At 50.4% G+C, this 27579-nt stretch overlaps 2 protein-coding genes across 6 annotated transcripts; one reads left to right on the top strand and one right to left on the bottom strand.

Annotated features, from left to right (window-relative positions):
• Positions 1-733: 733 nt before the first annotated feature.
• Positions 734-10762, bottom strand: DEFB124 (defensin beta 124). 3 transcript variants are annotated; one of them, XM_036323128.1, is made up of 3 exons: positions 10628-10762; positions 10015-10064; positions 734-952 (listed from the first exon to the last, which is right to left on the bottom strand). In XM_036323128.1, the coding sequence occupies exons 1-3, from the start codon at positions 10645-10647 to the stop codon at positions 795-797; spliced, it is 228 nt and encodes a 75-aa protein (XP_036179021.1). In that variant the 5' UTR covers positions 10648-10762; the 3' UTR covers positions 734-794. The 3 variants fall into 3 exon arrangements, 2 of the variants coding, with proteins under 2 accessions (XP_036179021.1, XP_036179022.1); XM_036323129.1 differs by lacking the exons at positions 10015-10064; positions 10628-10762 and adding an exon at positions 3934-4155; XR_004970061.1 differs by lacking the exons at positions 10015-10064; positions 10628-10762 and adding an exon at positions 9011-9148 and having other exon boundaries at positions 816-952.
• On the top strand, positions 7678-16488 carry REM1 (RRAD and GEM like GTPase 1). Of its 3 annotated transcripts, XR_004970060.1 has the most exons (6): positions 7678-7804; positions 8791-9169; positions 10212-10294; positions 13920-14121; positions 15335-15809; positions 15904-16488. XR_004970060.1 is itself a non-coding variant. In XM_036323127.1 (5 exons), the coding sequence occupies exons 2-5, from the start codon at positions 8827-8829 to the stop codon at positions 15601-15603; spliced, it is 894 nt and encodes a 297-aa protein (XP_036179020.1). In that variant the 5' UTR covers positions 7678-7804; positions 8791-8826; the 3' UTR covers positions 15604-16488. The 3 variants fall into 3 exon arrangements, 2 of the variants coding, with proteins under 2 accessions (XP_036179020.1, XP_036179019.1); XM_036323127.1 differs by having other exon boundaries at positions 10215-10294; positions 15335-16488; XM_036323126.1 differs by having other exon boundaries at positions 15335-16488.
• Positions 16489-27579: the final 11091 nt, after the last annotated feature.

Here is a 27579-nt window from a genome sequence, read left to right as displayed (position 1 = left end):
AAAGTAGTTCCTGAAAATTGAGTTTTCAGTTTTTTCAGCTAAACTCAATCCTGATACAGGAAGATTAGAATGCGTGTCTGTCTGCCCAGCTCCCCGACTCCGCTCAGGCATCTCCCTGGTTTGCTGTCCCCACAGTTCCCTGGGCCCAGGAGGGCCGAGTGTTCCTCTATTCCTCCTCCCTGTTTACGTGAAAACTTTGCTTTCATCAAATCCTTATTTTCTACCTGGGCAGGCTCTTAAAATGCTAAGACAGAAGATAAAGGAACATAGAAAAGTCCTTTCACTCTCAGTAGGACCTACCTTTCGAGCCTAATGCACCACCTCATTCTGCATGCCAGAATTGTGGCTTTAACTCTATTATTAATTCTTAATGTAATTAACTCACTTTCTTGATAATTCTTGTGATTATTACAATTAACTCCTATTATGAACTCTGCCTTTCTTCTTGCATTCCTTCTATAAAGTCCAATCTCCTGATATGATAATTATCCCTGCTTCATGGATAAGGAGACTGGGGAGGCTGAGGGAAATTGAGCAATTTTTTTCCCAAGTTGGACGGAGCAAATGTGATACAGGCAAGACCGGAGCCATTTCCAATGGTCATTAATGCCCGCTCTCCTCGGGCACTTCACTCCCTCCACCAACCACCCCCCATCTCTTCTGTATCCCGGACCGCCCCTCTCTCCCCTCCCCAGCCCGGAGGAGGTGGGGGTAGAGGGCGGTGAGCAAGAAGCAAGAGGAGACGATGGGCAGCATGTGTTTTATGAAGAGCAAATGTGCCAGCCCCGAACCGGCTACACATGGTCGGGCTTATGGGGCGCTGGCGGCTTGAGTCCATAGGGGATACAGCACAGGGAGGCATCGGGGCACAGGTGCATGAAGGTTTCGTACTTGGTGCAGTAAGTGCGGCAGGCTCCTTGGCCGTTCCAGCACCGTTTGAATTCGCTTCTCCCTGTGGAGAGGAAGACCACAGGTCACAGGATAGCCCGGGGGTCACAGGTTAGGCCACTGTGATCGTATATAACCACAGGTCAAAGGTGAGGCCACGGGGCCAGGTTAGATCATAAGTTACCAGTTCGCTTTCTAGTTATGTGCTAGATGGCTGGTCATAGAGCCGTCCACAGCTCATAAGTTAGGCCACAGTCAGTACATGAGCTCTGACCACAGGTCAAGGGTTAGACTAGAGGTAACGGGCTAGACTCCCAGAGACAACTAGCTACAATTTAGACCTCAAATCTCAGTTCAGGTTTAGCCCACAGATCACAAGTAAGACCACTGGTTATAAGTTAGAGACCAGTTTCTTGTCCAGATTAATCCATACCCCAGGTACACTCGAAGCACTTTTCAAAATAACACTCTATTATTGTAGCTGGTCTTTCATTAACTGTATAACCACCCCTGTTATACACTTAAGGAAACTGAGGCACAGAAGATTAACAACTTTCCCCACGGTTACATGGCCATTGAGGAGCAGGGTGAGGATTCAAACTCAAGCAATCGGCTCCAGAATCCAAACTCATAGCCTTAACATTACCTGCCACACACACTTAACGGACCTGTTTAACATTAAAACTTAGCGGAAGAATTTTCGTAAATGGTAAGGTGTTGGGGGCCTAGGGCCTGCACCCTCTCTGAGGGTCTTTGGTCACAGCAGGCGGGTGGGGAAGCATCTGCATTTATTCATTCAGCAAACATGAGGCACTGGCCGTAGAGGTGGTAAGTGCCCGGAAGGAAGGAATGGGTGACTGCCCATTAGGGCAGGTGTGGGAACATGGGTGCGAGGAGGAGCACTTCTACAAGGCCTGTCTGTCACAGCGATATTTCTACACATACGACCCAGCAACTCAGAAGAACTGGGGCTGAATGGGAGGTGGAGGGGAGAAGTGCCTCTCCCTGAGTTAAAAGAGAGTCCTCAGAATCTTTACATGATACCGTGGGTGTTATTCAGCCCTGTCAACCGGCCCATCCTTTATCTTGCCAAGGTAGAGAACTTAGCATGATACAGAGCTGATCTCAAAAGCTCCCTGAGGCAGAGAACCCACACGCTAAAGGGGGTCTGCAGTATACTGATTAACGGGGTGGTGTGCACCCAGCTCAGACCCCCTGAGTCCAAATTCCAGCTCTGCCATTTCCCAGCCGCGTGGCCTGGGCCTCAGATTCCTCATCTGTACATCCCTCCTTCAGAGGGCAGTGAGAGGGGCTTTAATCATTTTAGCACAGTGGCTGGCAGGGAGTAAATACTCAATAAATGGCAAGTGATTTCATCAGAATGACAGCTTAGCAAGTTGAAGCAACCAAGGCTCAGTCTAGGCCAACCCTCTCATTTTACAGATAAAGAAAGGAAGGGACTTGCCCAACTTCTCCGGCCCAGTAAGTGGTGGGGCTGGTACCAGAACCCAAGACCGTGACTCCCAGCTGAAGGCAGTTCCTACAACAACTACTGTTAATCACATTTCAACCTTCCAACCATCCTGAGATACAGCCACTATTTTCTCCCACATGATCTGCTATCCCTTCCTTTGACTTCATCTCCCTCCACCTTTCTTCTTGTGCTCCCCACTCCAGCCACACTGGCCTCCTCGCTGCTCCTGAAACATGTCTGTCTATCTATCTATCTATCTATCTAGCTATCTATCTATCTATCTATCTATATATCTATCATCTATCGCCCTCCTGCCTCCTTCATCCTTGCTGCTCCCTTTGTCTGGGATGATCATCCCTATATAATAAGTCCTCACTTAACATCATCAATAGGTTCTGTGACTTTAAATGAAATGTATAAAGACATCAAGTTTACCAAGGGCTAATTGATATATACAAGAGTTAAGTTCCCACAGCACCTCATCAGCCTTATAACCAAACAATGTTAATCAGAACCTGCTGTATTCTCACTGTAGTCAGATCCTTGCTCAAACCTACCTTATATAAAATGATAAGAGATCTGAAATTTACTTCAAAATAATTCACTGGGCAGAAGGGGCAAGTGAACAACAAAACAGGATTGGTTCAAGTTGATCATTGTTGAGGTTGGGTAATGGATATGGGGAGTTTTCTATACCATATTTTTAGGTTTGAAGTTTTCTCAAATAAAATGATTTTTAAAAAAAAAAAATAAACCTCACATCATTACGTTTTTCTCTATTTTTGCATGTTTACCTTTTTCCATAATAAAAGGTTTTTTAAAGCTCACTTGTTCCTTATATTATTCTGTCTACTTTCAGGTACATTTGAACTAAAAACTTAAAAAAAGAACTTATCAGCCCTAATCGGTTTGGCTCAGTGGCTAGAGCGTCAGCCTGGGGACTGAAGGGTCCCGGGTTCGATTCCGGTCAACGGCATGTGCCTTGGTTGCGGGCGCGTTCGCAGTGGGGGGTGTGCAGGAGGCAGCTGGTCGATGTTTCTCTCTCATTGATGTTTCTGATTCTCTATCCCTCTCCCTTCTTCTCTGTGAAAAATCAATAAAATATATTTTTTAAAAAACAGAACTTACCAGAGGCCTCTCAGCTCTTCCACCACCCCATGCACACACCACACTAACCCTTTGCCCTGCGTTTATTCTTCTTAGCCCTTATGACCGCCTGAAAGAGTATATGTTTATTTGGTCCTTTTCTGTCTCCACTAACTAAAATATCAACTTCATGAAAGCAAGGACCTTGCTTTCTCTCACTGCTGGATCCACAGCCATTGTACCAGTGCCTGGCACACAGTAAATATTTTTCAAATGAACATTTGTCGAGTGAGTCCCATTTTAAAGATTAGGAAACTGAGGTGCAGGCTGATCTAGCAGCCCCTTCTAAGCTGCTCAGAAAGCCAGTGATGGGGCCAGAATTTAAAGATTGGTCCAGGCCTCCTCTCTTCCCCAGGAGGTGAGAACCTACTCCTTGTTTCTACACACACACACACACACACACACACACACACACACGATGTTACCTGGAGGCACATGACCCAGGACCAGGAGAAACACAATGAGCAGAAGCAGCTGTGTCATGGCCACGGGGCTTCTGGGAGGCCACTGGGGAGAGAACAGAAGAGGAGAGGAGCCAAGCCCACCAAACCTGGCTGCCTGGGGCCCAGCCTTTATTCAACTGCAGATCAAGGCAGGAGCGTGGGCAGCAGGAGACTTAAGTGGGAGTCTGAGGCCTGTGGTCTCCAGGATGCAGCTGGATCTCAGCCAGCTCTGTGGGGAACTGGCTGGACACGCTTCCAGAGGTTGCTGAGCTCTGAAACTGGGGACAGAATTTCCTGAAGCAATGTCTGGGGTCAGAAACTAGACAGCTTCCCCACCTAAGAGGGTAGGGAAAGCCTTGGCTTCAGAGAGACCTGCTTCAATGCCAGCAACTCCCTCTAATTGCTGTGGTACCTTGGACAAGTCTCTTAGCCTCTCTGAGCCCCAGGCTATCATCTAGGAAATGATCGCAAGCCCCCCTTGCAAAGCTAAATGCATGGAGGAGTCCCTTCCTGAAGCCAAGAAGGTGAAACCAGAACTCACTGAGCTGTCCAAACAGCACGTATTCAGGCCTATGCAGGAAATGAGAAGAGTAATAGTTCCCCCCAAACAGAGAGTAATTGTTACCTAGCTCATTTAGACGATTACACAAAATAATACAAAGTGTGGCCTGGCCGGTGTGGCGCAGTGGTTGAGCGTCAACCTAAGAACCAGGAGGTCACAGTTCAACTCCCGGTCAGGGCACGTGCCCAGGTTGCAGGCTCGATCCCCAGTGTGGGGTGTGCAAAAGGCAGCCAATCAATGATTCTCAGTATTAATGTTTCTATCTCTCTTTCCTCTCTGAAAGTAATAAAAATATATTTAAAATAATAATAATAATAATAATAATAATAATACAAAGTGTGGCACCCAGGCCAGCGAGCAGCAGCAAGAAACACCTGAGGCTTGTTAAAAGTAAAAATTCTCAAGCTCTGCCCCAGAGGTTCTCAACCTGTGGGTCGCGACCCCTTTGGGGGTGGAAGGACCCTTTCGCAGGGGTCTCCTAAGACCATCAGAAAACACATATATAATTACATATTGTTTTTGTGATTAATCACTATGCTTTAATTATGTTCAATTTGTAACAATGAAAATACATCCTGCAGATCAGATATTTACATGACGATTCATAACAGTAGCAACATCACAGTTATGAAGTAGCAACGAAAATAATTTTATGGTTGGGGGTCACCACAACATGAGGAACTGTATTAAAGGGTCGCGGCGTTAGGAAGGTTGAGAACCACTGCTCTACCCAAACCTACTGAACCAAAAGCTCAGGAGTGGGTCTCAGCAGGCTGTGGCTTAAGAAGCCGTCCGACTGATTCGAGCATATTGCTAACGTTTGAGAACCCCAGAGATAGAGCATATGTGTGCAGAGCTTAGAACAGCGTCTGGTACACAGGCATCTGAGTTGCATCTTGAAAGATGAGGAGAGGAAAGTATTCCAGGCAGAAGAAACATAATGTGCCTGGGAGTGTGGGGCATGGCCAGAGCAAGGAATGTGTTGAGAGGAGATTGGAAATGACCCTGCAAAGGACAGTTTCTTTTTAAAACTCACATCATTACATTATTCTGTATGTTTGCATGTTTACATTTTTCCATAATACAATGTTTTTCAACAGCTTGTGTTGTTTCTTATATTATTCTTTCACTGTCATGTACATTTGAAATAACAAATTTTTAAACTTTTTCGAGACCTTTCACCTCTCCCACCACCCCACCTGCACCGCTATGCTAACCCCTTGCCCTGCTTTTACCAGTATTTACCATGGGCCTTGAGTACTGAGTTCAGGCTTTTAGACACTGGAGTTTTGTAGCAAAGGTGTAACCTGTTTAGATTTCAGTTTTATTTTTTAATTTATTTTGTATATATTTTTTATTGATTTCAGAGACAAAGGGAGAGGGAGAGAGAGATAGAAACATCAATGATGAGAGAGATTCATTGATTGGCTGCCTCCTTCACGCCCCCTAGTGGGGATTGAGCCTGCAACCTGGGCATGTGTCCTTGACCAGAACTGAATCCGGGACGCTTCAGTCCGAACAAAGGCTGGCACTCTATCCACTGGGCAAAACCGGCTAGGGCTTTAATTTATTTTTTTTATTAAATTTATTGGGGTGACGTTGGTTAATAGGATCATATACGCTTCAAGTATACATTTCTATGATACATGACCTGTATATTGCATTGTGTGTCTACCACCCAGTCAAATCATCTGTCACCAAATATTTGGAGATTTGAGTTTTAAATAAAGAAACAGAAATCCAGCCCTGGCGGGGCTCAGTGGTTAGAGCACTGGCAAAGAGTAGAGGGTTTGATTCCAGTCAAGGGCAGGCACTCAGTTGCGGGTCCCCCAGCCCCCGTGGGAGCACCTGTGGGAGGCAACCAATCAATATGTCTCTCTCACATTGATGTTCTCTCTCTCTCGCCCTCCTCCCTCCCTTCCAGTCTCTCTGGAAATCACTGGAAAAAATATCCTTGGGTGAGGGTTCTTCCTCCCCCACCACCTCGGGTGAGAATTAAAAAAGAAAGAAACCAAAATCCAAAGAACAGAGGTGGAGCTGGGACTTAAACTTGCCTCACTCCCAGACAATGTATGACCCTGCACCACTCCCAGCCCATCTTGTAGGTGGGGAAGGAAAGCCAAGCCACAGAAGGAAGCCAGGCGTGAAGGGGCTCAGCTGCTGTGGGAGTTGCCCTGAGCTGGACACTTGGACCCCTTCAGCCATGACAATGAGCCCCACCCACAGGTACAGCCAGTCTCCAGGGGCCTCACATACACACCTGCTCCAGTCCCTCATGACCTAAACGGAAGCGCCCTCCCCAAGAGCTTAGAACCTGGCCCATGGATGGCCGAACTCACCTCCCTACAGCCAACTTCTCTTCTATAACCAAGACCACAGTGTGTCTTTCCTCCTCCTACATTGCTGGGAAAAGATTTTTTTAAAAAGCTACAAACCCGTGATAGAAAGGGACAGTAGGCTGAGAGGCCCCTGAGTCTCAGGCCCAGGTAAGCCTGGGTATGTTCATCCTTAGTGTTGCTTAGGGATTAAACGAGCTACGAATTCAGACCATACCAGGCGGGCATAAGTGCTCAGTAAATATGAATCAGAGAGTGGGCAGCCATTCTTCCAGGTACAGGACAGCCCTAGCTGCTTAACCTAGAATGTGGTGAGTGAAGGAATGATGCAAAAATAAGGTATCCAGAACTCCCCAGTGCAGACTTCCTGCGCCCCCCCACCCCCTCCCCTCAAGCCACCTTCCAAAATCAATTCTCCATCCCTGCAAAGCAGAGTTTCTGGCAGTGGAGCCCGCGAACTCTGCACCAGGATCACTTGGCACTTGTTTAAATCGCAGATCCCCGAGCCCCTCCCAGGGCTGCTGAATCTGTCTCGGGTGGGCCTGGGTTCTGAACAGCCAACAAGCTCCCCCAGTGGTTTCTGTAAGGACCAAGGTCGTCGGGGCGCCCCATTGCTGGAGCGGGTAGTTGGGGGTGCACAGATGGCCCAGACCCACTTCCTTCCTCTCTCTGGGCCCCACCCCAACACTGCCACCCCCACCCTCGACAAAGGCCGTGAGGGGCGGGTCAGCTGACCCCTGCGTGGAGTCACTCAGCGGCCAAGGCCTCGGGGCGGGGACCCCGGGGCTGTCCCGCTGGGGCGGGGCTGGACGGGGCGGGGTCGCGGCTCCTCCCCCGCCGGGGCGGCGGGGCGGCGGGCGGGACAGGCCGGAGGGGCCGCGCGCCGAGGCGGTGGTACAGCCTGGAGCAGCCGGCAGCTGCGGGCCGGGGACCCTGGACCCCTCCCCAAGCCGAGGTAACGGCCCGCGCAGCCCGCCGCCAACTTCGTCAAGTTGGAGCGGAGTTCGCCCGGCGCCCGCATGGGGCGGGGGGTGGGGGGACGGTGTCCTGCGGGCAGGCGGGGACGAGGGGGGCCTCGAACTCACATCCCAGGGGTGAGGGTCCTTCCAACTTGGGGCCCAGAGGGTTGGGTAGCCCCGGACAAGAACCCCGCCCGGATCAGGGGACTCACAACCAGGGCCGCGGGCTGGGCAAGTTGGGACTCAGACTCGGAGAATGGCACACGCACTCCCGGCCCGGGAGCGCCCCTCCCCGCCCCCTGCCAGGACCCTGTCCCGGCACCAAGCCTGGCCCCCCGCAGCCTCGGAGCCCCCGCCCCCCCAGCAGCCACTGGAGGCAGTGCCAGCCGCTGCTGAATTTTTCACGTAGGGGGCGGGCCGGACACGCCGTTCCCATGGCACCAGGGCGCTCGGGTTACCGCCGAGGGAACCCCCGGACCCCCACGCGCTTCAGCGTCCCAGCCCACCCATTCCTGCCTCTTCCTCAGCCCTCTTGAGGCGGGGCAGCGGAAGTGACCCCTCCCCAGGGGCCCTTACCCCTCCTCCACACCCCTATCTCCCAACCGAGGGGAAGAGGCCTGGGGGAAGGGGCGTCCCGGGTAATTCACATCCTTTCAGAGCCTGGGTCTCGTGTTCTGCGTGGGAGAGGCAGGTCTGTGCACACCGTGTGTGCATGCTCGTGGGGGCATCACCTCGCTGCTGCCCCTCTGCTGCCCGTGGGGGAGGAGATCATCCTCAAAGCACAGGAACCGGCCTCTGGGTGTGCACATATGTGCGTGCACAGCTTGCACACTCACCCTCCCAGCCTGACCCAGGCAGACCCTGGGCCTGAAGCCGGGAAGCCCCCACCCCAAGGAGGGAGGCTCTGGAGGAAGCCACCTCGGGGCCCTGCAGAAGGGGCTCAGCGCACCTGCTCACCGCCCATTCCCCTTCTTACTCACAGAAGGAGGAAGGCAGGAGCCAAGGCCCCCTCCCGAGGATGACACTAAACACGCAGCAGGAAGCAAAGACGCCCCTGCGACGGCGAGCCAGCACCCCGCTGCCCCTGTCCTCCCGGGGCCGCCAGCCTGGCCTGTGCGCAGCGCCTTCCACTTCCACTCAACCCCGGCACCCACGCCTGGGCCAGTCGGCCTCCCTCAACCCTCCCACCCAGCAGCCTTCACCTGCCCCCGACGGCTGGTCCTCTGAATCCAGCGACTCGGAGGGCTCCTGGGAGGCCCTCTACCGCGTGGTGCTGCTGGGAGATCCTGGCGTAGGGAAGACCAGCCTGGCCAGCCTCTTCGCAGGGAAGCAAGAGCGGGAGCTCCATGAACAGCTGGGAGGTAGGGACACGGGGCTGGGCTGGAATGTGGCCAAAGGAGTGATCAAGGGCACAAGGCTGCCAATAACAGCTGTACAACTCATGCACTGCTCAGCTCATAGGGGCGTCATTCGCACAGACTATGACGTGGATATGCCCCCCTAGAGTTATGCAGGGCACAGCTTGCACAATGGCTGTGGGAGAGAGATTCCTTGAATAGTGAGAACTTTGCCAGTTTTCATGGGTGAGAGATATGGGGTTGAGTCTCAAGTATAAAGAAATGGTGGACTTCCACCTCGCTTAGAAAGCCCTAGTCCCGACTCTCCCCTGACTCTCGGATGACCCCAGCTCCATAGATAACCACCCATGGCCACCACGTCCTGTGGCAAAACTAATATCCTGCCCAAAATGGAGACTCTCAGACTCCAGGTTCTGGGCCCTGGGTTCCTTTATTCCCACAAGATGCAGTGAGCAGGGGCCCTAGGATGATGGGGGATGGGGATAGGGCAGAGGAAATGAAGATAGGTTTTCACAGGACTGGCCGAGAGGACTAGGGTAAGTGGGGTGGGGAGTGGGTTAAAAGCAGAGAGAAGGTGAGGGGCACTCTAGCCAGGCCCTTTCTCCAGGCTCTGCCTTTCTGAGGGTGAGAACCCATACGAGACGTGTGCATATATGCATTTGTAGGTGTGACAGACAAATGGGGAGACTGAGGCCCAGAGAGGGCAACATGACCTGCCTGAAGTATACAGTAAGCCTGGGACAGGGCAGGACTGGAGAATTCCCAGCCCAACTTTAACCACCCCACACTCATTCAATCAGCAACCACAACCACCAACGCTGTCTCAGTACCTACTGTGTGCCTCATACCATGCTGGCAGCTGGGGAGACCGGAGCTCCTCCTCCTGGAGCTTCTTGACCTATCAGGAGACACAGGCATCACATGAGTGTGGTGAACACTTCATGGAGAAGTAGAGGGGGTGCAGTGACCATAAAGAGGGGCTAGGGAGCCACACCCTCCCCAGGCCTGCCCTCCTCCTGAGATCCAGCTCTTCCCTCCGTTACAGAAGATGTGTACGAGAGGACCCTCACAGTGGATGGAGAAGACACCACACTGCTGGTCATGGACACCTGGGAGGCTGAGAAACTGGTATGGCCCAAGCAGGATTTGGGGAGATGGGTGCTGAGCCTAGAACCAGACCCCTCCAAACCCCACAGCCTTTCCAACCAAAGACAGAACCTCGCGCCCTTCACCTCCTTTGCTCACTCCTCTGGTCCCCTCTCCACAGCCATCCCAGGATGTGCTTCTTCCCCTGCAAGCCTCCCCCTCGTATTAGCCCCCTCATCCTGCTCCACCCACCTGCGCTGTGCAGAGGAAGGAACACTGAGTTTAGCATCAAAATGTCTGAGGTTCAACCCCCTTTCTTTTTTGACCAGTTGTGTGTCTTTGTGACTTTCGTGCTCTGAGCTTCAGTTTTCTCACCTGATAAATGGGTCGATCATTCCCGCCTTCTTCACCAACTGTTTGTTTTCTTTAAATTCTTATGCAACTTCAGAGAGTTAAGCAGTTTTGAGCATGAAAAAAAATGCTGAACATGGGCAAAGAATCATAAAAAATGACAACTCATTAATTATAATTTAGTAGCTAAGGGAAAAGGAAACCAAAGGGTGTCCTTCCCAGGCCCTGCTCGAGCAGGAAGAGAGCAGCAGGCAGGGGCATGTCCCTGTTGTGTTTTTCTTATCTTTTTTGAGTTTTCCGTTTTTCTTGCTGTACAAGTAGTATATGCTCACTATAGAACTTTGAAGAATACAACCAAGCAAAGAGAAGGATCTAAAAATCACCTGAGATTCCATCTCTCTAAGGAGTAGGTTCCTTCCCTAAAACTCAGGGAGGGCCTGGCCACAGAGGGTTTAGGAGGGCAGTGTTGGGTGATTGACAAAAATGGCGACAGCTCTAGTGATGGGCCCAAAGGCTGGGGATGAAGGAGCTGCTTAGCCAATTCTTTTTAACAAGCATAGAAGGAAACCCAAGTCCAAATGAACATAATAAAGATGATGATTCTCTCTTTTTAAAAAAAATATCTTTTTATTGATATTTTACAGAGAGGAAGGGAGAGGGATAGAGAGTTAGAAACATCGATTAGAGAAAAACATCGATCAGCTGCCTCCTGCACACCCCCTACTGGGGATGTGCCCGCAACCCAGGTACATGCCCTTGACCGGAATCGAACCTGGGACCCTTCAGTCCCCAGGCCTACGCTCTATTCCCTGAGCCAAACTGGTTAAGGCATGATGATGATTCTCTTAACAGCAACTGACATTTATGAAGCATCCTCTTCCTAAGTGTTAGCCCCTGTGCTAAACACTGGACATACATTATGACATTCAGTTAAGACAAAAATTATACAGTGAGTGTTCTTCTGATCCCTATTCTATGATGAGGAAATGGAAGCTCAGAGAGGTTAAGTAATGTGTCCAAAGTTCTCAGCAAGTGAGATCCAAACCCAGACCTGGAAGAACCCACAGTCTGCACGTTTATGCACTAGGATAGCCCCTTCATCTCCCCTGGTAGCATCACCTTCTGACCCTCCAGCTGAGGTTCCACTCCTTCACCCATTTGTTCATTAAGAAACACTTGCTGCCCTAGCCAGTTTGGTTCAATGGATAGAGCATTGGCCTGTGGACCAAAGGGTCCCTGGTTCAATTCTGGTCAAGGGCACATGCAGGAGGCAACCAATCTATGTGTATCTCTCACATCAGTATTTCTCAGTCTTTCCCTCGCTCTTCCACTCTCTCTAAAAATCAATGGAAAAATATCCTCGGGTGATGATAAAAAAAAAAAAAGAGGGAAAAAAAAACACTTGCTGGGTATAAATCATTGGCCAGAACACTGGAGACCCAGCAGTGAATAAGGTAGACATGTTTTCTGGCCCCATGGAGCTCACAGGCTGCTAAGGGAGGAGCTATTTTTTTTGGATGCTGGTAAAGGAGGGGCTACTTTGAGGATCCTATGGGGCAGAGTCCAGTAGATTAAGAAGAGTGTTCAGCGCGAGGGTTCCATTTGGGAGATGGAGGAGGAAGAGTCCTGGACTAGAAGCAGGGACTGGAGTTCTGTACCCAGCTCTCTGTGTGGCCATGAGGAAGTTTTCTCTTCTCTGGCCCTTGGTTTTCCTACAAGTAAAATAAGAAAACTGAACCAGTTTCCCTGGTCAGTCACTATGAAGGTAGCTCCCAAACAGGGCCCATACAGTAGCAACCTTGTTGGAAGAAGCTTCCATTCCTTCCATCGTTAGGCTAGTCAGAGAGGCAGAATCTGAAAGAACTGGGTGGACCTTTGGCTCATCCAGTAGTGCACTCACTTACTAGTATCTAACCATCAGGGAGAGCGAATTAAAAATCAAATTCTCAGGCCTCACCCCAGACATCATGAATAAGAACCTGTATAAGTAGAATCCTGGAATCTATATTTTAAAATCACATCCCAAGAGATTCTTACCCACCAGTCCATGCAGCAACTGGCTTTTGTGATCCTAACCATAGAGCAAATTCTTCATAAATATTTGCAATGAATGAATGAATGGTCAAGACTCACCATCTCATTCAACAGATGAGAAAACTGAGACCCAGAGGGAGGAAGGGACCTGTCCATAGTCGAGGTTGAAAACCCAGAATGAGCAGCTACAGCCATCTGACTCAGCCCACAGTTATTTGACCCGAGGAAGGATTGATGTGGCTCTTGAAAACTCACCCCCTTTGACAATGATGTTGACGATGGATCCGATGCTTTTCTATTCATCTATCTTATCTGGTTATCAGATAACTTTTCTGGCTTCTTTCCCCCTCACAAACAATTCCTCCACCACACTCAATATTTCCCACGCCTGGCCCACTCTCTTCTCTCCTGCTCCACCTGCTCATCCTTTCAAATCCCACTCACAGGTCCACTGTGAGCCCTCCCACACTCCACCAGGTTGAGTTCTTCTGGCCTCCCTCCCCCACCCCCCTGGCTTCTCCAGCTACTTTCATCTGGGTACTTATCACGGTGCATTATAACTCTCCATTTCCATAGCCTCCCTTCCAGACCATGAGCTTTTGGAGGGCAAGAACTGTGTCTTATAAAGTTGTTACCGAGGTGGTCCAGTCTGAGTGCTCTCCCTGACAACAGAGCACCATCCAAAATGGAGCATCAAAATCATTCCAGTTCTTTCCTTTCCTTGGTCAAAAAACTTGGCAAGTACTCCACTTGCCTCTCCCACTCCCTATCCTTTCACCCCACAGTTGCTCCTTCATCTCTTTAGAACCGTCCTGAAAATGCCTTCCCTTGAAATCAGCCTCCATCCTCACTCCTCTCCCTTCCTTTTTTCTCTTTTGAGGAGACGGCAGAAGACCAAAAGAGCTGTCTTATATGACCGATCCCATTAAACAGGCAAAGCCAGAACAGCTAAACAGCAAACCCTCCTTAGCAGGAAGAGGAACCAACTTTTTTTTTTTTTTTTTTTTTTTTTGGTCTCTAGTGCCCAGCCTACAGAAGGAACCAATGAATGAGAGAATGTAGTGAGGTAGTGTCATTAGCCCAATTTTTCAAGCAGAGAAACAGGCTCACAGAGGATCAGCGTATCACTACTTTGAGAGGAGAACAGGGAATTATGGCAAAATTTGTCCCTCAAACCTGCCCAAAGTATAAACCTTAGCTCCATCCCACCCGTTAAACCATCCCAGCCCCTTTCTCAGCCAAGGTAACCTCTGAGGAGGGGCCTGGGGTCCCTCCCCTACAGGATGAAAGCTGGAGCCAGGAGTCCTGCCTGCAGGTGGGCAGTGCCTACGTCATCGTGTACTCCATCGCAGACAGAGGCAGCTTTGAGAGCGCCTCTGAGCTCCGCATTCAGCTAAGGCGCACACATCAGGCGGACCATGTGCCCATCATCCTGGTGGGCAACAAGGCGGACCTGGCACGCTGCCGGGAAGTCTCCGTGGAAGGTGAGCCCTCTGGTCCACCCTCCTCCGTATTCCTCTCAGCCCCACTGTCACTGTTCCTCCTCTAGTGTGTCTTCATCTCAGTGACTGCCTGCCACCTACCACCCCCATTCTGCATCTCCTTGCCTCTGCCTGAAAGCTAGGAACCATTCCTGTCTCCTCTCACACTCCCCCAAACCAGTCCCAAAACCCTCCCTTAACCCCACATTCCCTTCACCCCATTCCCATAGCCTCTGACCCATTCCGCTATTTCCACTTTAGTCTGGGCCAGCCCCCACCCTAATTCTGTATCCCCACTTAATGAGTTCTCAACAGCTGCCACGGTTTCCCAGAACCAGATTTGACCTTGTCACTTCTTCGCTTAAAAATTCCCATTTGGCTCTCTCATGCCCTTAGTCAGCGACACTTTATGGACCAGGCCTGATAGGCCTAGTCCTACAGGATTTTCAACTACTGAGACCTAAAAATTCCATTTATTGGCTGCCAAATAGAGCGAGAATTTATAAATTCCAAATTCAGAAAGCTTTAGTTGTCTATAAAACATGCTGTTGTGCCATCCAGCACCTGCAAACCAAAACGTTTAAGTTACTAGTATGTATAAATAGCACTAAAAGTGAGGTGGGGGTATTTTAATGGTTGGCATGTCAGACGGGACTCATAAAGATCTAAAAATGGCCCTACTTTCAGGGACCAATCTAAAAATTATGGAATCTGAGACCGAGAGAGAGAGGAAGCCAGTTCCACTGGGTCACCAGCCACTGAGGACTGGAACTCAGGTCCCTGCCTCCCAGCCCAGTGGCATCCTGAAGATGGAAGACCCTATGCTTTGTGAGCAGACCCCCAAAACTCCGTAGCACAATCCCAGGAGATTCCCTTAAAATGCAGGTTCCCAGAGCACACCCCAAACCCACTGAATCAGAACCTCTCCCCGGATGATTCTGATGCACAAATTAGACTCCTTCGCTGGCATTCAAGACTCTTCCCTACCTAGTCCCAACCCACCCCCCCCCCTCCCCCGCATCTTCCCAACCTCATTCTGCCACCAGTATCAGTCGCTAGCCTGTGCACTCCTTCCTCAAAGCCAGATCTGACTTCTTTCTGAGTGCCCTGGCACAATGTTTGGGGAAAGAAAAAAAACTGCTTCCCGTGGAGACTGAACCCTCTCTGCTTCCTACCTTTATCTCCTCCTCCACGCCCGCCCGTCCCCGCCTCCCAGAGGGACGCGCCTGCGCCGTCGTGTTCGACTGCAAGTTCATCGAGACCTCGGCCGCCCTGCAGCACAACGTGGCCGAGCTCTTCGAGGGCGTGGTGCGCCAGCTGCGCCTGCGCCGCCAGGACAGCGCCCGGGACTGCCCCGCGCCCCGACGGCGGGCGAGCTTCGGCCAGCGAGCTCGGCGCTTCCTGGCCCGCCTGACAGCCCGCAGCGCCCGCCGCCGCGCACTCAAGGCCCGCTCCAAGTCCTGCCACAACCTGGCGGTGCTCTGAGGCCCCACCCGCCCGCCCAGGGTGGGGAACACTGGGGTGCACCACGCCCTACCGACGCCACCGAGGGAGGGGCCCCGACGGGCAAAGGCGCAGTGACCTGGAGCGTGCATCGTGGGCGCATCTCCCGGAGCCACCGCTTCAGGGACCCCTCCGCCCCGGGAAGCGGTGTACGGACTATGGGACCCGACGCCCAAGCTCTGCACACAGTAGGGTTTGTTGGGTTTTGGGGGTTTTTTTTACACGATTTGTGTCTTTTTGTAAAAAACAAAACAAAACATACGACTTTTCTTTATCCTCCAGCTCTGGCCAACCCTCAGAAACACTACCCCTCTCCCCACCCCCCAAAAAACACCACAGACTAGAAGGATGTCCCGTCTGAATGCCCAGACTTCTTTGGGGTTCATCCAGGCCTCTCGACCTCCTACTCCCCCATCCACACTGGCTACCGACCGGGTTAGCCTGCTGAGCTGTGTCAGGGTCAGTCAATAAAGTCATTGGGTCTATTGTGCGTTCCCTGCCCCGGCCTCTGAGGGAGACACAGTGGAGTACAACCACAGTCAAGGGTGATGACCTCCTAGCTTCTCATTAGCCCATTTCTTTTTTAGAAGGTCCTAGATAATAAAAGGCTGATATGCAAATTGTCATTTTGACCCAGAGTTTGACCAGGGATCCGGCCAGCCCACCAACCAACTGCCCGCGGCCCCTGTCCTGGCCAGTCCCACCCCCGATCGCCCCCACCCCCGCCCCAATCCGGGGCAGGGCCGGCCTGCCAGACCCCACCCATTCATGAATTCATGCACCGGGCCTCTAGTAGAGGCATAAAACATTATCTGGAAAGAACTTTCGCGCTCATCCTGGCAATAAAATAGCTGGTGTTTGTTGGGAGCTGTCTGTGTACTAAGACGTCACAATTATTAACTAATCTTCACAGCCCCTGTTCAGTAATTAGGAAACAGAGACTCAGGACGGTGAAGGCTCCTGCTCAAATTCATGCAACTGCTACAAGGGAAGCGGCCAGGATTTCCATCTTGTCAGTCTGGAGTCTGTACCCAACTTACCCACAGTCCTCTTGGAGAATGCGACAAAAAGCTATGGAGCCCGCCCCCTCCCCCCCCCCCCCCCCCCCCCGGAAATGGACTTTCAAACACAATTGTGCATACAATTTAAGGAGGGGAGTGGACTCCGTGGAACTCAATCCATGTATCCCCAGGATGGACCCCCAATTTAGCCCAACTCATTCGTTTTTCAGAATGTAGAAACTGAAGCCCAGAGAGAGGACGTGAACACCCCAAAGCCACCCAGCCAGTGAGGGTGAGGACTAGACCCCAGGGCCCAGCCTTCTCCTATGTCTGTGCGGGAAGCAGGAGGTAGTGAGGCTTCTGGCTGGGGATGGGGTCTTGGGGTCAGGGCAGGAGTTTCCAGCGTAAGGTGAAGGGGTGTCACTAATTTGAAAAGAGAACAAGATGTAAACAGTTTGGACCACGTGTCCCTGACTCCTGACACCACTGCCCCCAAACAGCTGCCCTTCCAGATGCCTCATCCCCTCCCCCACCCACGTGGGCCCTGTCCGTGCCACCAGGAACAGGGTGCCAAAGAAGAGTAAAGCAGGGGCAGGCAAGCCATAGCCCGCAGCTGTGACATTCACCCCCCACCCCCAACCATCTTGCCAGCCAGGCACTGATGGCACGGATTTCCCCATCCCAGCTCCAGCCTGGGGAACGGAAGGGAAAGGAAGGGAGGAGGGTCTTCCCCCACCCAAGCTGTCCCCAGCCTGTGGCCATGGGGGAGGGGCTGTAGTTGTGGAAAGTTGGCAGAGGCAGCCGGCAGCAGCCGGGAGAGTGGAAAAAATGATATCAAACCCGGAAAAATGCAGGCCGGATGGAGGGCCTGAGTCGGCCCTGGGAGGTGAGAAGGAGGGAGGGCAGAAGAGAGGGAGGGATGGGGCCCCACAGGCTGAGAAAGGAAGAAGGGCCAGGGAGAGAGCACAGGAGCAATTTCTGAGAAAACTGAAGACTCTCCTATCATTCCTTTCTTCATCCACTAATACTTATCCAGGGCCTACTACGTGCAGGACACAGTGCCAGGCTCTGGGGAGATGGCAATGAATAGAACGAGTAGGACGCTGTTCCTGGAGCTCACAGTTGGGGGGGGGGGAGGGGAGCAGATGGAAAACAAGTGAATAAAATAATTACAAACTTAGAAGGAGCTAAAAGTCAGGGTGGTCATAGAGGGCTCTAAAGACAGTCCAATCCACTCAGCTCACAGGTGGGGCAACTGAGGGCCAGAGAGGGAGAGGGCTTACCTGAGGCTCCTGGGAGTGTGAGAGAAATCACTGAGACCAGGATTGGGGCCTGGGGAGGTGGGGGAAGTGGAATGGGAGGGAAGAAAGAAATAGTGCCAATATGGGGTGGGGGTGGGGGGGGGGCGGGAATAGTATGCAGCCAGAACCATGGTTGAGGTCAAGGACCCTGAACCAGGGGATCTGTGTTCAAACCCTACTCTCCTGCACCTCTGTGTGCCTTAGTTTCCCCATCTGTAAAATAGGATTCATGACAATTCCTTCCCTGAGAGTTGATGTGAGGATTAAATGACTTATGATGTGTAAAGTACTTAAAGCAGTTCCCACAGCTAGGAAGATTCAGTAAATGTTGATTCCTGCTATCTATCTATATAAAAGCCTAATATGTTAATTGTTCCTCTGACTGTTCAACTGTTTGACCAGTTGCTATGATGCACACTGACCATCAGGGGGCAGATGCCCTGACCCGTAGGTTAGCTTGCTGCTGGGGTCCTGCTGATCGGGACTGGGTGAGACAGGCCGGACACACCCTGGAGCTCTCCCTTGGTCTCTCCTTGACCCCAATTGTGCACTGGTGGGGTCCCTCGGCCTGGCCTGCACCCTCTCACAATCCAGGACCCTTTGGGGGATGTTGGAGAGCCAGTTTCAGCCTTATCCCCACAGGCCAGGCCAAGGGACCCCACTGGTGCACGAATCCGTGCACCAGGCCTCTAGTTATATAATAAGACCTTGGGGAAGCCAGGGTTTGTTGAGGGTAGGGTATTCTGAGACTGTGAAGACTTGCTTGAAGTCCTTGCCCTGCTATGACACTGGAGAACTTTAGGAAAATGTCTTCCCCTCTTGAGCCTCATTTCCCCACACATGAAATAAAGGGATTGAAACTGAACTTGTATTACATACTCATGTACTCATGGTTACTGCCTGCCTCCCCCACAGGAATGAAGGCCCCGTGAGGGCAGGGCCCTCAATGCTGCTCTCTCCTGAGCAGTTACAACAGTGCCTGGCTCAAAACAGGCAATTGGTAAATATTTGTTTAGTGTATTAATTAGCCAATCTGTAAAATGGCCCTTCCAATCCTGACCTCTCTGATTCTAAGAGTCTGTGAATGAGGTATGGGTGGGAAAGCATGTGAGGAAACCACAATATTCCTCCCAGGGACATGGCCAATTATAGTCTAGAAAGTTCTTTCTCATCCATAAAAACATACTGGGGGAGGGAGGATGCTAACTTTGTTTTAATACTTTCTGTGTGCTAGGCCCCATGCTATGTGCTTGCTATGCATTTTCTCATCTCATCACCACCATACCACCCACTTAGTAGGTACCATTTAAAGATGAGCCTATTGAGGTTAAGAGAACCCAAAAAATTTGTCCAGGACCACATAGCAGAAAAGGGCATTCAGGATTTACTCTCAGACTAGGGAGAAACTTCTGTCTTCATTATACAATTGGGGAAACTGAGGCCCAGAGAAAGGAGATGAATTGCCCAAAGTCATCCTATCTAATAAAAGAGAAACATGGTAATTGGCGTATGACCACTACCCTTCCCATTGGCTAATCAGGGAAATATGCAAATTAACTGCCAGCCAAAATGGCGGCTGGCAGCCAGGCAGCTTAAAGTGAACATGAGGCTTGCTTGCTTCAGTGACGGAGGACTCCAACGTTCCCCGCCTGCCACTGCAGGCCTCTGAGCTGCAACTCTAAGCAACTATGTTACAAATATAGAAGCTAAACAAAACCCCAGAAACCTGCTTTAGTCCGTGGGGCTTCAGCCATCAGGATCACAACATTGTTTCAAATACAGAAGGTAAACAAAGGCCAGAAACCTGCTTTCAGCAGCGGAGGCCTAAGGGCTGAAGCCAAGCCTCAAAGCTAAAGCTGGCCCAGAATTAAAAAAAAAGAAAAAAAGGAGCGGTTGGGAGCTTCAGTCACTCGCCAGCCTGAAAACAGCCCTCAGCCCCTCACCCAGACTGGCCAGGCACCCCAGTGGGGACCCCCACCCTGAAGGGTGTGTGACCAGCTGCAAACAGCCATCATCCCCTCACCCAGGCTGGCCAGGCACCCCAGTGGGGACCCCCACCCTGATCCAGGACACCCTTCAGGGCAAACCAGCCGGCCCCAACCCGTGCACCAGGCCTCTATCCTATATAGTAAAAGGGTAATATGCCTCCCAGCACCGGGATCAGCAGAGCCGCGAGATCTCCCGGCACCGGGATCAGTGTGACAGGGGGCAGCGCCCAAACGCCCTGATCGCCCTGCAGCTCTGTGTGTGACAGGGGGCAGGGCCACAACCTCCCTACCCACCCTGCTCTGTTTGTGACAGGGGAAGGCACCCCAACCCCCTGATTAGCCCTGCTCTGTGCCTGATAGGGGGAGCTCCCCAACCCCCTGATCACCCTGCGGCTCTGTGTGTGACAGGGTGAGGCGCCCCAACCCCCTGATCGGCCCTGCTCTGTGTGTGATGGGGTAGAGCCATAACCTCCCCATCGGCCCTGCCTGAGTGTGACAGTTGTGGTGCCCCAACCCTCTGATCGGCCCTGCTCTGTGGGTGATAGAGGGCGGCACCCCAACCCCCTGATCCGCCCTTCTCTGTGTGTGACGGGGGCAGTGCCCCAACTCCCCTATCGGCCCCACTCTGTGAGTGACAGGGGGGAGCTCCTCAACCCCCTGATCGGCCCTGCTCTGTGCCTGACAGGGGGGAGCTCCCCAACCCCCTGATGGGCCCTGCTCTGTGCGTGACAGGGTACGGAGCCCCAACCCCCCTGATGGGCCCTGCTCTGTGCGTGACAGGGGGTGGCGCCACAACCTCCCCATCAACCCTGCCTTGAGTGTGACAGCCGGCGGTGCCCCAACCCCCCAATCGGCCCTACCCTGAGCGTGACTGAGGGTGGCATTGCAACCTCCCGATCTGCCCTGCTCTGTGCATGACAGGGGCGGCGCCCCAACTCCCCAATCGGCCCTGCTCTGAGCCCGACCAGGGGCTGCACCTAGGGATTGGGCCTGCCCTCTGCCACCCTGGAGCAGGCCTAAGCCAGCAGGTCATTATCTCCCGAGGGGTCCCAGACTGTGAGAGGGCACAGGCCGGGCTGAGGGACCTCTCCTCCCTCCCGAGTGCACAAATTTTTGTGCACCGGGCCTCTAGTCCTATATAATAAAAGCCTAATATGCAAATCAACTGAATGGTGGAATGACTGGTCGCTATAACGCATACTGACTCAACGCAGGAGCTGCCCCTAGCCCACAGGCCCCAGGCCAGCCAAGGCAGGTGCCAGCAGGGCCCCACCCCCAACCCCCGATCACCCTGCCTGCCACCCCACAGATCGGCCCTGATCACTGACCAGGCCTAGGGACCTTACCCATGCACGAATTTCATGCACCGGGCCTCTAGTGTAATAATAAGAGCAAACAATCATATCACTCTTATTATGTATCAGGTGCTGTGCTAAGTGCTTTGCGTATATTAAATCCTCAAAACTGGTCAGTATTGCCCGGCTGCGATGGCTCAGTGGTTGAATCTATGAACCAGGAGGTCACAGTTCTGATTCTCCGTCAGGGCACATGATGGGATTGCTGGGACGATCCTTGGTAGGGGGTGTGCAGGAGGCATCCAATCAATGATTCTCTCATTTTTTTTTTATTCTTTCATCGTTTGATGTCTCTATCTCTCTTCCTCTCTGAAATCAATAAAAAAAATATTTTAAAAAAACTGCTCAATATTATCACCATGCCAGTTTTCAGATAAACTATAGCTTAGAGAAGTTCAATACCCTGCCAAGATTGCAGAGTTAGCAAATAGCAGAGCCAAGATTTGAACCAGAGAAATCTAGTCCCATGGTGTTATTGCAGTGTCTGTCGGTACAGCGAGTCTGGAGCAGCCTGGTATAAAGAGGGAGGTGTCCTTTGCCAGCACCCTGCTGCCTGGGCTGGGGGCAGGGTGGAGAACAAAAGCACATTGAGAGTATCCTCAGCTGACAGCTGGGACTTTCCACCTTAAGGGAGGGTAGTGTTATGGAAAAAATGATAAAGCTCTGGAAAGATGAACGTCTCCCAGGGGCCCCAAGTTTCCTCGGAGCCCCACCCCCCTTGCCACAAACTGTGCCGGCCTGACCCAGGCGAGATGGAGGCCACCTGGATCCTGACACACCCCAGCCGGGCTGCTCGAATATGAGGATCACTGACCTTCATGGAAAGTTCCAATATCTCAGCCAGGGACACAAAGCTACCACTCAGGGACCCCCAAGGAATCAGGGTCAGGCTGGGACTCCTTGGATGGTGGGAAATTCACGTCTCATGGGGCAACTCAATCCTTCCTGCATTCAGGGAAGGGAAGGGAAGGAGGGTAGAGAGGGTCATCGCTGGCTGTTTATAAAGATTATGAATCTCTCAGCTCTGCCATGAGCCTGTGACCTCAGGCCAATAAAAGTACACAGAGTGAAGGGGTTAAGGTAGAATCCTCTACGTGATGCTGTCTCAGGAATATTTGAATAATCTAGTTCCACAGCTTGAAAAAATATACAAGTTCGGTTTCAATTTCAGCCGTGCTCCCTTCTGTTCAGTTCAGGGCTCAGTTAAAAATAATACGAACGATGGAATGGGAGCTCTGGGTTCAGCAGTGTGTGCAGTTTTCCCCAGTCCCATCTGGTTCAAGTTCAAGGCTGGAAGAGAAGGCTGTTCCAGTTGCTGTGCTGCCAAACAAACCACCCCGAAGCTCGGTGGCATAAAAACAGTCATTTTATTATACTTACATATTTTGTGAGTCAGGAATCTGGGCAAAATGCGTACAGCTTCTCTCTGGGGGCCCCAGCGGGGCAACTCAGGGACTGGAGTGACTAGAATTATCTCACGGATCTGGTGTCATCACTCGCATGTCTGGAGGTTGATACTGGCAGGAAGTTGGAATGTCACCTACACCTGGCCTGGTGAATTTGTTTCCTATGGCTGCTATAACAAATTGCCATAAACTTGATGGCTTAAAACAGCACAAATTTATCACTTTACAGCTCTGTAGAATAGAAGTCCGACATGGGTCTCGCTGAGCTAAAATCAAGGTGTCCACGAGGTGGCATTTCTTTCTGGGGGCTCCAGGGGAGACTCTATATCCTTGCTTTTCCGCTGCTAGCGGCCACCCACTTTCCTTGGCTCATGACCTCTTCCTCCATCTTCAAAGCCAACAAGGCCGGGACAAGTCTGCCTCATGCTGCCATTTCCCTGGTTCTCCCTCTCTTGCCTCCTCCTTCCACCCTTGAGATTACACTGAGCTCACCCGAATGATTCAGGATGGCCTCCCTATTTTAAAAGTCAGAGAGCAACCAAAGGACTTGTGTGCATGCATATTAGCACAACCAAAGGACACAGACCCTGGGGATGGTGGGGGCTTGTCTGGGGTGGGAATGGCTGGGAGGGGGTGGGGGTTAATTGGGGGAAAAGGAGACATATGTAAAACTTTAGGCAATAAGAAAAAAAATAGTAAAAAAAAAAAAAAGTCAGTGTATTAGCAACCTTCATTCCATTTCTGACCTTCATCCGCCTTTGCCAGGGACTCGAGGACATGGACAATTCGAGGAGCTGCTGTTCTGCCCACCATAACAGGAGAGAGTGAGGGATGGAGGAAGGTTGTGGCCGGGTCCTCTCTCTGCACATACACAGTCCACCTCGTTTTAATGAATGGAGAGGCCCTGCACTAAAGGGGTAGCGTCCTAGTGGAATGTCAGGAGCTCTGGGATGCTGTTCCCAGAGCCTGGCCTTACTCTCCTTCCCCAAGTCCATGCTTCTCCCCAAGAACTCCCGCTTCTTCAAACCGCCAGTGGGCACATCTCCATCTGCCTTTTAGAAACCTACTCCCTACCCACCGACGGAAGTCTCGCCTCCGAATTATCTCCCTCCCGAGCAGTACATCTTCGGAAGTCTGAGGTATTGGGGGTTAGATTAAGGCTCCAAGTGGCCCAGCAGGACAATCAAAGGTGTTCTTCGTTCTTCCAGGCTTACAGGACAGTCCAGAGTGTCACACTCCAAATCCAGGTCCCTTCAAGGTTTGCCCACCCGTGTGAATGAGGTTGGTGACCATTTTACAGGGCCAGTTGCCTAGAAAGTAATTGTTGAATATTACACACAAAGGCACTAACTCAAATGCCCACTGTTTCAGAAAGGTGATATAAATCAGTGGAGTAGACTGGGTGAAGGACGTTCAGGAGCATCAGGGTCTGTGGCCAATTGGAAGCACCCATCCTGCCCCCTGGGCAGGGGCACAGCTAAGCTGCCTATTGCTGCTGTTAGGGTATGAACCCCGTGTTGCCAGATAGTAGTAGTAGTAGTAGTAGTAGTAGTAGTAGTAGTTCTTCTCCTTCTTCTTCTTCTTCTTCTTCTTCTTCTTATTCTTATTCTTATTCTTCCTCCTCCTCCTCCTCCTCCCCCTCCTCCTCCTCCTCCTCCTCTTCCTCCTCCTCCTCCTCCTCCTCCTTTTCTTCTTCTTCTTCTTCTTCTTCTTCTTCTTCTTCTTCTTCTTCTTCTTCTTCTTCTTCTTCTTCTTCTTCTTTTCTCACAAAAGCCAGCAAGCCAGATATTTGTGTGAAGTATCTCAATCCTTAAATCATTATTGCTAATTCCAACTTTTAAAAACCCTAGACAGGAGAAACAAAATATATCCACCGCCAAATTCTGACAGGAGGCTGACAGTTTGTAACGTCTGATCCAAACCCAGATAGTGATAGAGAAATGTATTCTCAGTCACCCCCGGCCTGCAAGGTCACCCCTCATACCATATTATAAAGAACAGCTTGTTCCTTCTGCTCAGCTTCTCTCAGTCCCCTTTCCAAGAGTGCCTCTCCAGGCCTGCTAGGATATCAAAGGTGCCCGGGCCCAGGGGTCTATTTTTTAAATTGAACTTGGAATTACAGAAATAATAGATTTTCATTACAAGGCTCTGTCAAAACAATAGAAAATAGCTGCATTTGTCTGTTAAGCTGCTCTCAGCTACACATGATAGAAATCCTTATAAGGATATTTCCTAACAAGAGTCCAGAGGTAGGCAATTCTAAGGTTGATTCATCCGCCTGAAAATGCCAGGACACTGAGTGTGCATCTGCATAACACTCTAGGCTTTTTCTTCATGGTTGCAATATGGCTGCCACAGCTCCAAACATCACATCCTCACACCAGTATCTCAAGTCAGGCTGGGAGGGGAAAGGCCAGAAAGACGTTTCCTTTTTGCCACGGAGGAAATTGTTCTCCCAGCAGTTCCCCTTTATATCTCCCTGGCCAGACTGAGTCTCATGGCCACCTCTAGCTGCAAGAGAGGTTGGGAAAGCAACTAGCTGGCAAAAATGAATGAGGTTGCCACACCTGGCGTGGGCCAATTACAATTCACCCCTTGCTGCCCTAACAAGATGGCTTTGGTGAGCAATGGAGAAGTGGGTATGGGTCGTTGAATAGGTGGATGTGGCATTTGTCACAGAACTCCTTTCATTCCTCCCCCAGTTCCACTTTCTCCCTGGAGTTACCCACCATCAGCATTTTATGATGTATCCTTCCAGATGTTTTTGCCCACTTACATATACGCCGAAGCAGACATTTGGCGATTTTTCTTTTCTTCCACGCTGTCAAGGCTACAATTTTGCTGTTCTTCTCTTTTTCATGGGTCAAGAATAAACCTGATTGCTCTAAGACAGAGATTGGCTTAAAGATGGACTACAATCCAGCTGTGGTCAATGAGGTGTGAGGGAAGTTGGCTGGAAGGTTCTAGAAAAAGTTTCTTTGCTCTCACAAAAGTGCTAAGACATAAACAAAAACAGAGCTTCAGCAGAAAGGGACAGTCCCTTTTCTTCTAATGGTCATCAAGATGTATGAATGACGCCTGGAACTGTAGCCAACATCCTGAAATTATGACGTAATCTAGTCAGAGAACAGCAAAGCAGGAAGATGGGAAGTGCCTAAGTCACTAACAATGCAGTCCAGCCACTGACTTAACCATTCCTGAGGCGGCCCCACCTCTGAACTTGTTGCTATGTTAGATAACATGTTTTCAATGCTGAAGCGAATTATCTTGAGGATTTCTGTATCAAAGTCAAAATCATCTGACGTATATAGGTTTAATTTGCTTGTTTAAAAAATATATATTTATTTCTTTCAGAAAGAAAGGGAGCGAGAGAGAGAGAGAGAAACATCAATGGTGAGAGAGAATCATTGATTGGCTGCCTCCTGTATGCCCCACACTGGGGATCGAGCCCACAACCCAGGCATGTGCCCTGATCGGAATCTAACCATGACCTCTTGGTTCATAGGTCAACACTCAACTACTGAGCCACACCAGCCGGGCTTCCTTTGCTTTATTTCTCACATAAATGGGATCACACTTATATGCATTAGGACTGAATTTAGTTGCAAAGGATGAAACTCAAAATAGCAGTGATCGGAAGAAGATAGGAGTATATTTCCCTCTCACGGAAAGGAAGTTCAGAGGCAGGCAGCCCAAGGCTGGCATGCATTCCACAGTGCATGACCCTGGCTCCTTCTATCTTTTGGGTCCACCGTCTTCCATCCCATATGCTGCTCAAGCTGCAGCCATCACAGCCTAAACTCCAGCCAGCAGGAAGTGGTGAGGAGCCCAGAAAAAGCACCGTCTCTCAGAAGATGCACACATTACCACTGCTTACATCTCATTAGTCACATCACCACACTTAATGCAAAGGTGTCTAGGGTATTTTATTCTGAATAGCCATGTACCAACTCAAAATCAGGGATTCTATGTTCAAGGAAAGATAGGACAGACATTGAAGGGCAGCAAGCAATATATATCTGCCATGATACTGTAAATATTCAATATAATTTGCTTTTTTTTTGTTCAATTATCCTGATTTTCTATCCAAGCCAATGCATACAAATTTACCTTGTTATTTTGAAATTTATTTTGTTCTTTTTTTAGACTTCTTGAGAACTTTCTCCTTTTTTAATACATGCATTTAACTCTTTTAGAAAAAAGCTATATAGTTTATAGAAAGCTCTAAATTTCCCTCTAAGCACTGCTCTAAATACATCCCACAAATTCTGGTGTGTTGTGTCTTCACTATAATTCAGCTTAAAATATTTTCTAATTTCCCCTGTGATTTCTTCTTTCCATAGGTGACTCAGTTTCCAAATATTTGGGGTGGGACTTCTATATGTCTTTTTGTTATTGATTTATAATTTAATTCTATTGCAAATTTGAGACTTGTTTTATAATTCAACCTGTGGTCTTTCATGACCCATGTTCCATGTGCACTTGAAAATAATATGCATTCAGCCATTGTGGGTTGTGGGGTTCTAAAAATGTCTATCAGGACAAGGTTATTGATAATGCTGTCCAAGTGTTCCATATCCGAAATGATTTTATGCCTACTTGTCTTATCCGTTGCTGAGAAAGGAGTGTTGAAATCTCCTTTTGGTCTGTCCATTTTTTCTTTTCCTTGTTCTTTTTCATTGCTGCAAAATATTCCTCAGTATGGATATACACGTTTCCCCCCTAGAGGACATTACGGCTATTGGAAATGGTTTGCCCTTATAGTGTGGCACTGAATTCTTGCACACATAGGAGAAATTACCAAGTTCGAAATTACTAGGTCAAAGGGCATGTACATGTCGCCTGTTGACAGACACTGCCCAGTGGCCTCCAAAAGGACTGCTTTTGCTCATATTCACACCAGTAGT

The sequence above is a fragment of the Myotis myotis genome, unplaced genomic scaffold (genome assembly GCF_014108235.1).
Source record: "Myotis myotis isolate mMyoMyo1 unplaced genomic scaffold, mMyoMyo1.p scaffold_m19_p_9, whole genome shotgun sequence".
NCBI lineage: Eukaryota > Metazoa > Chordata > Mammalia > Chiroptera > Vespertilionidae > Myotis > Myotis myotis.
Note: the sequence above shows the minus strand (reverse complement) of the source record. Positions and strands in the feature narration are given on the sequence as shown.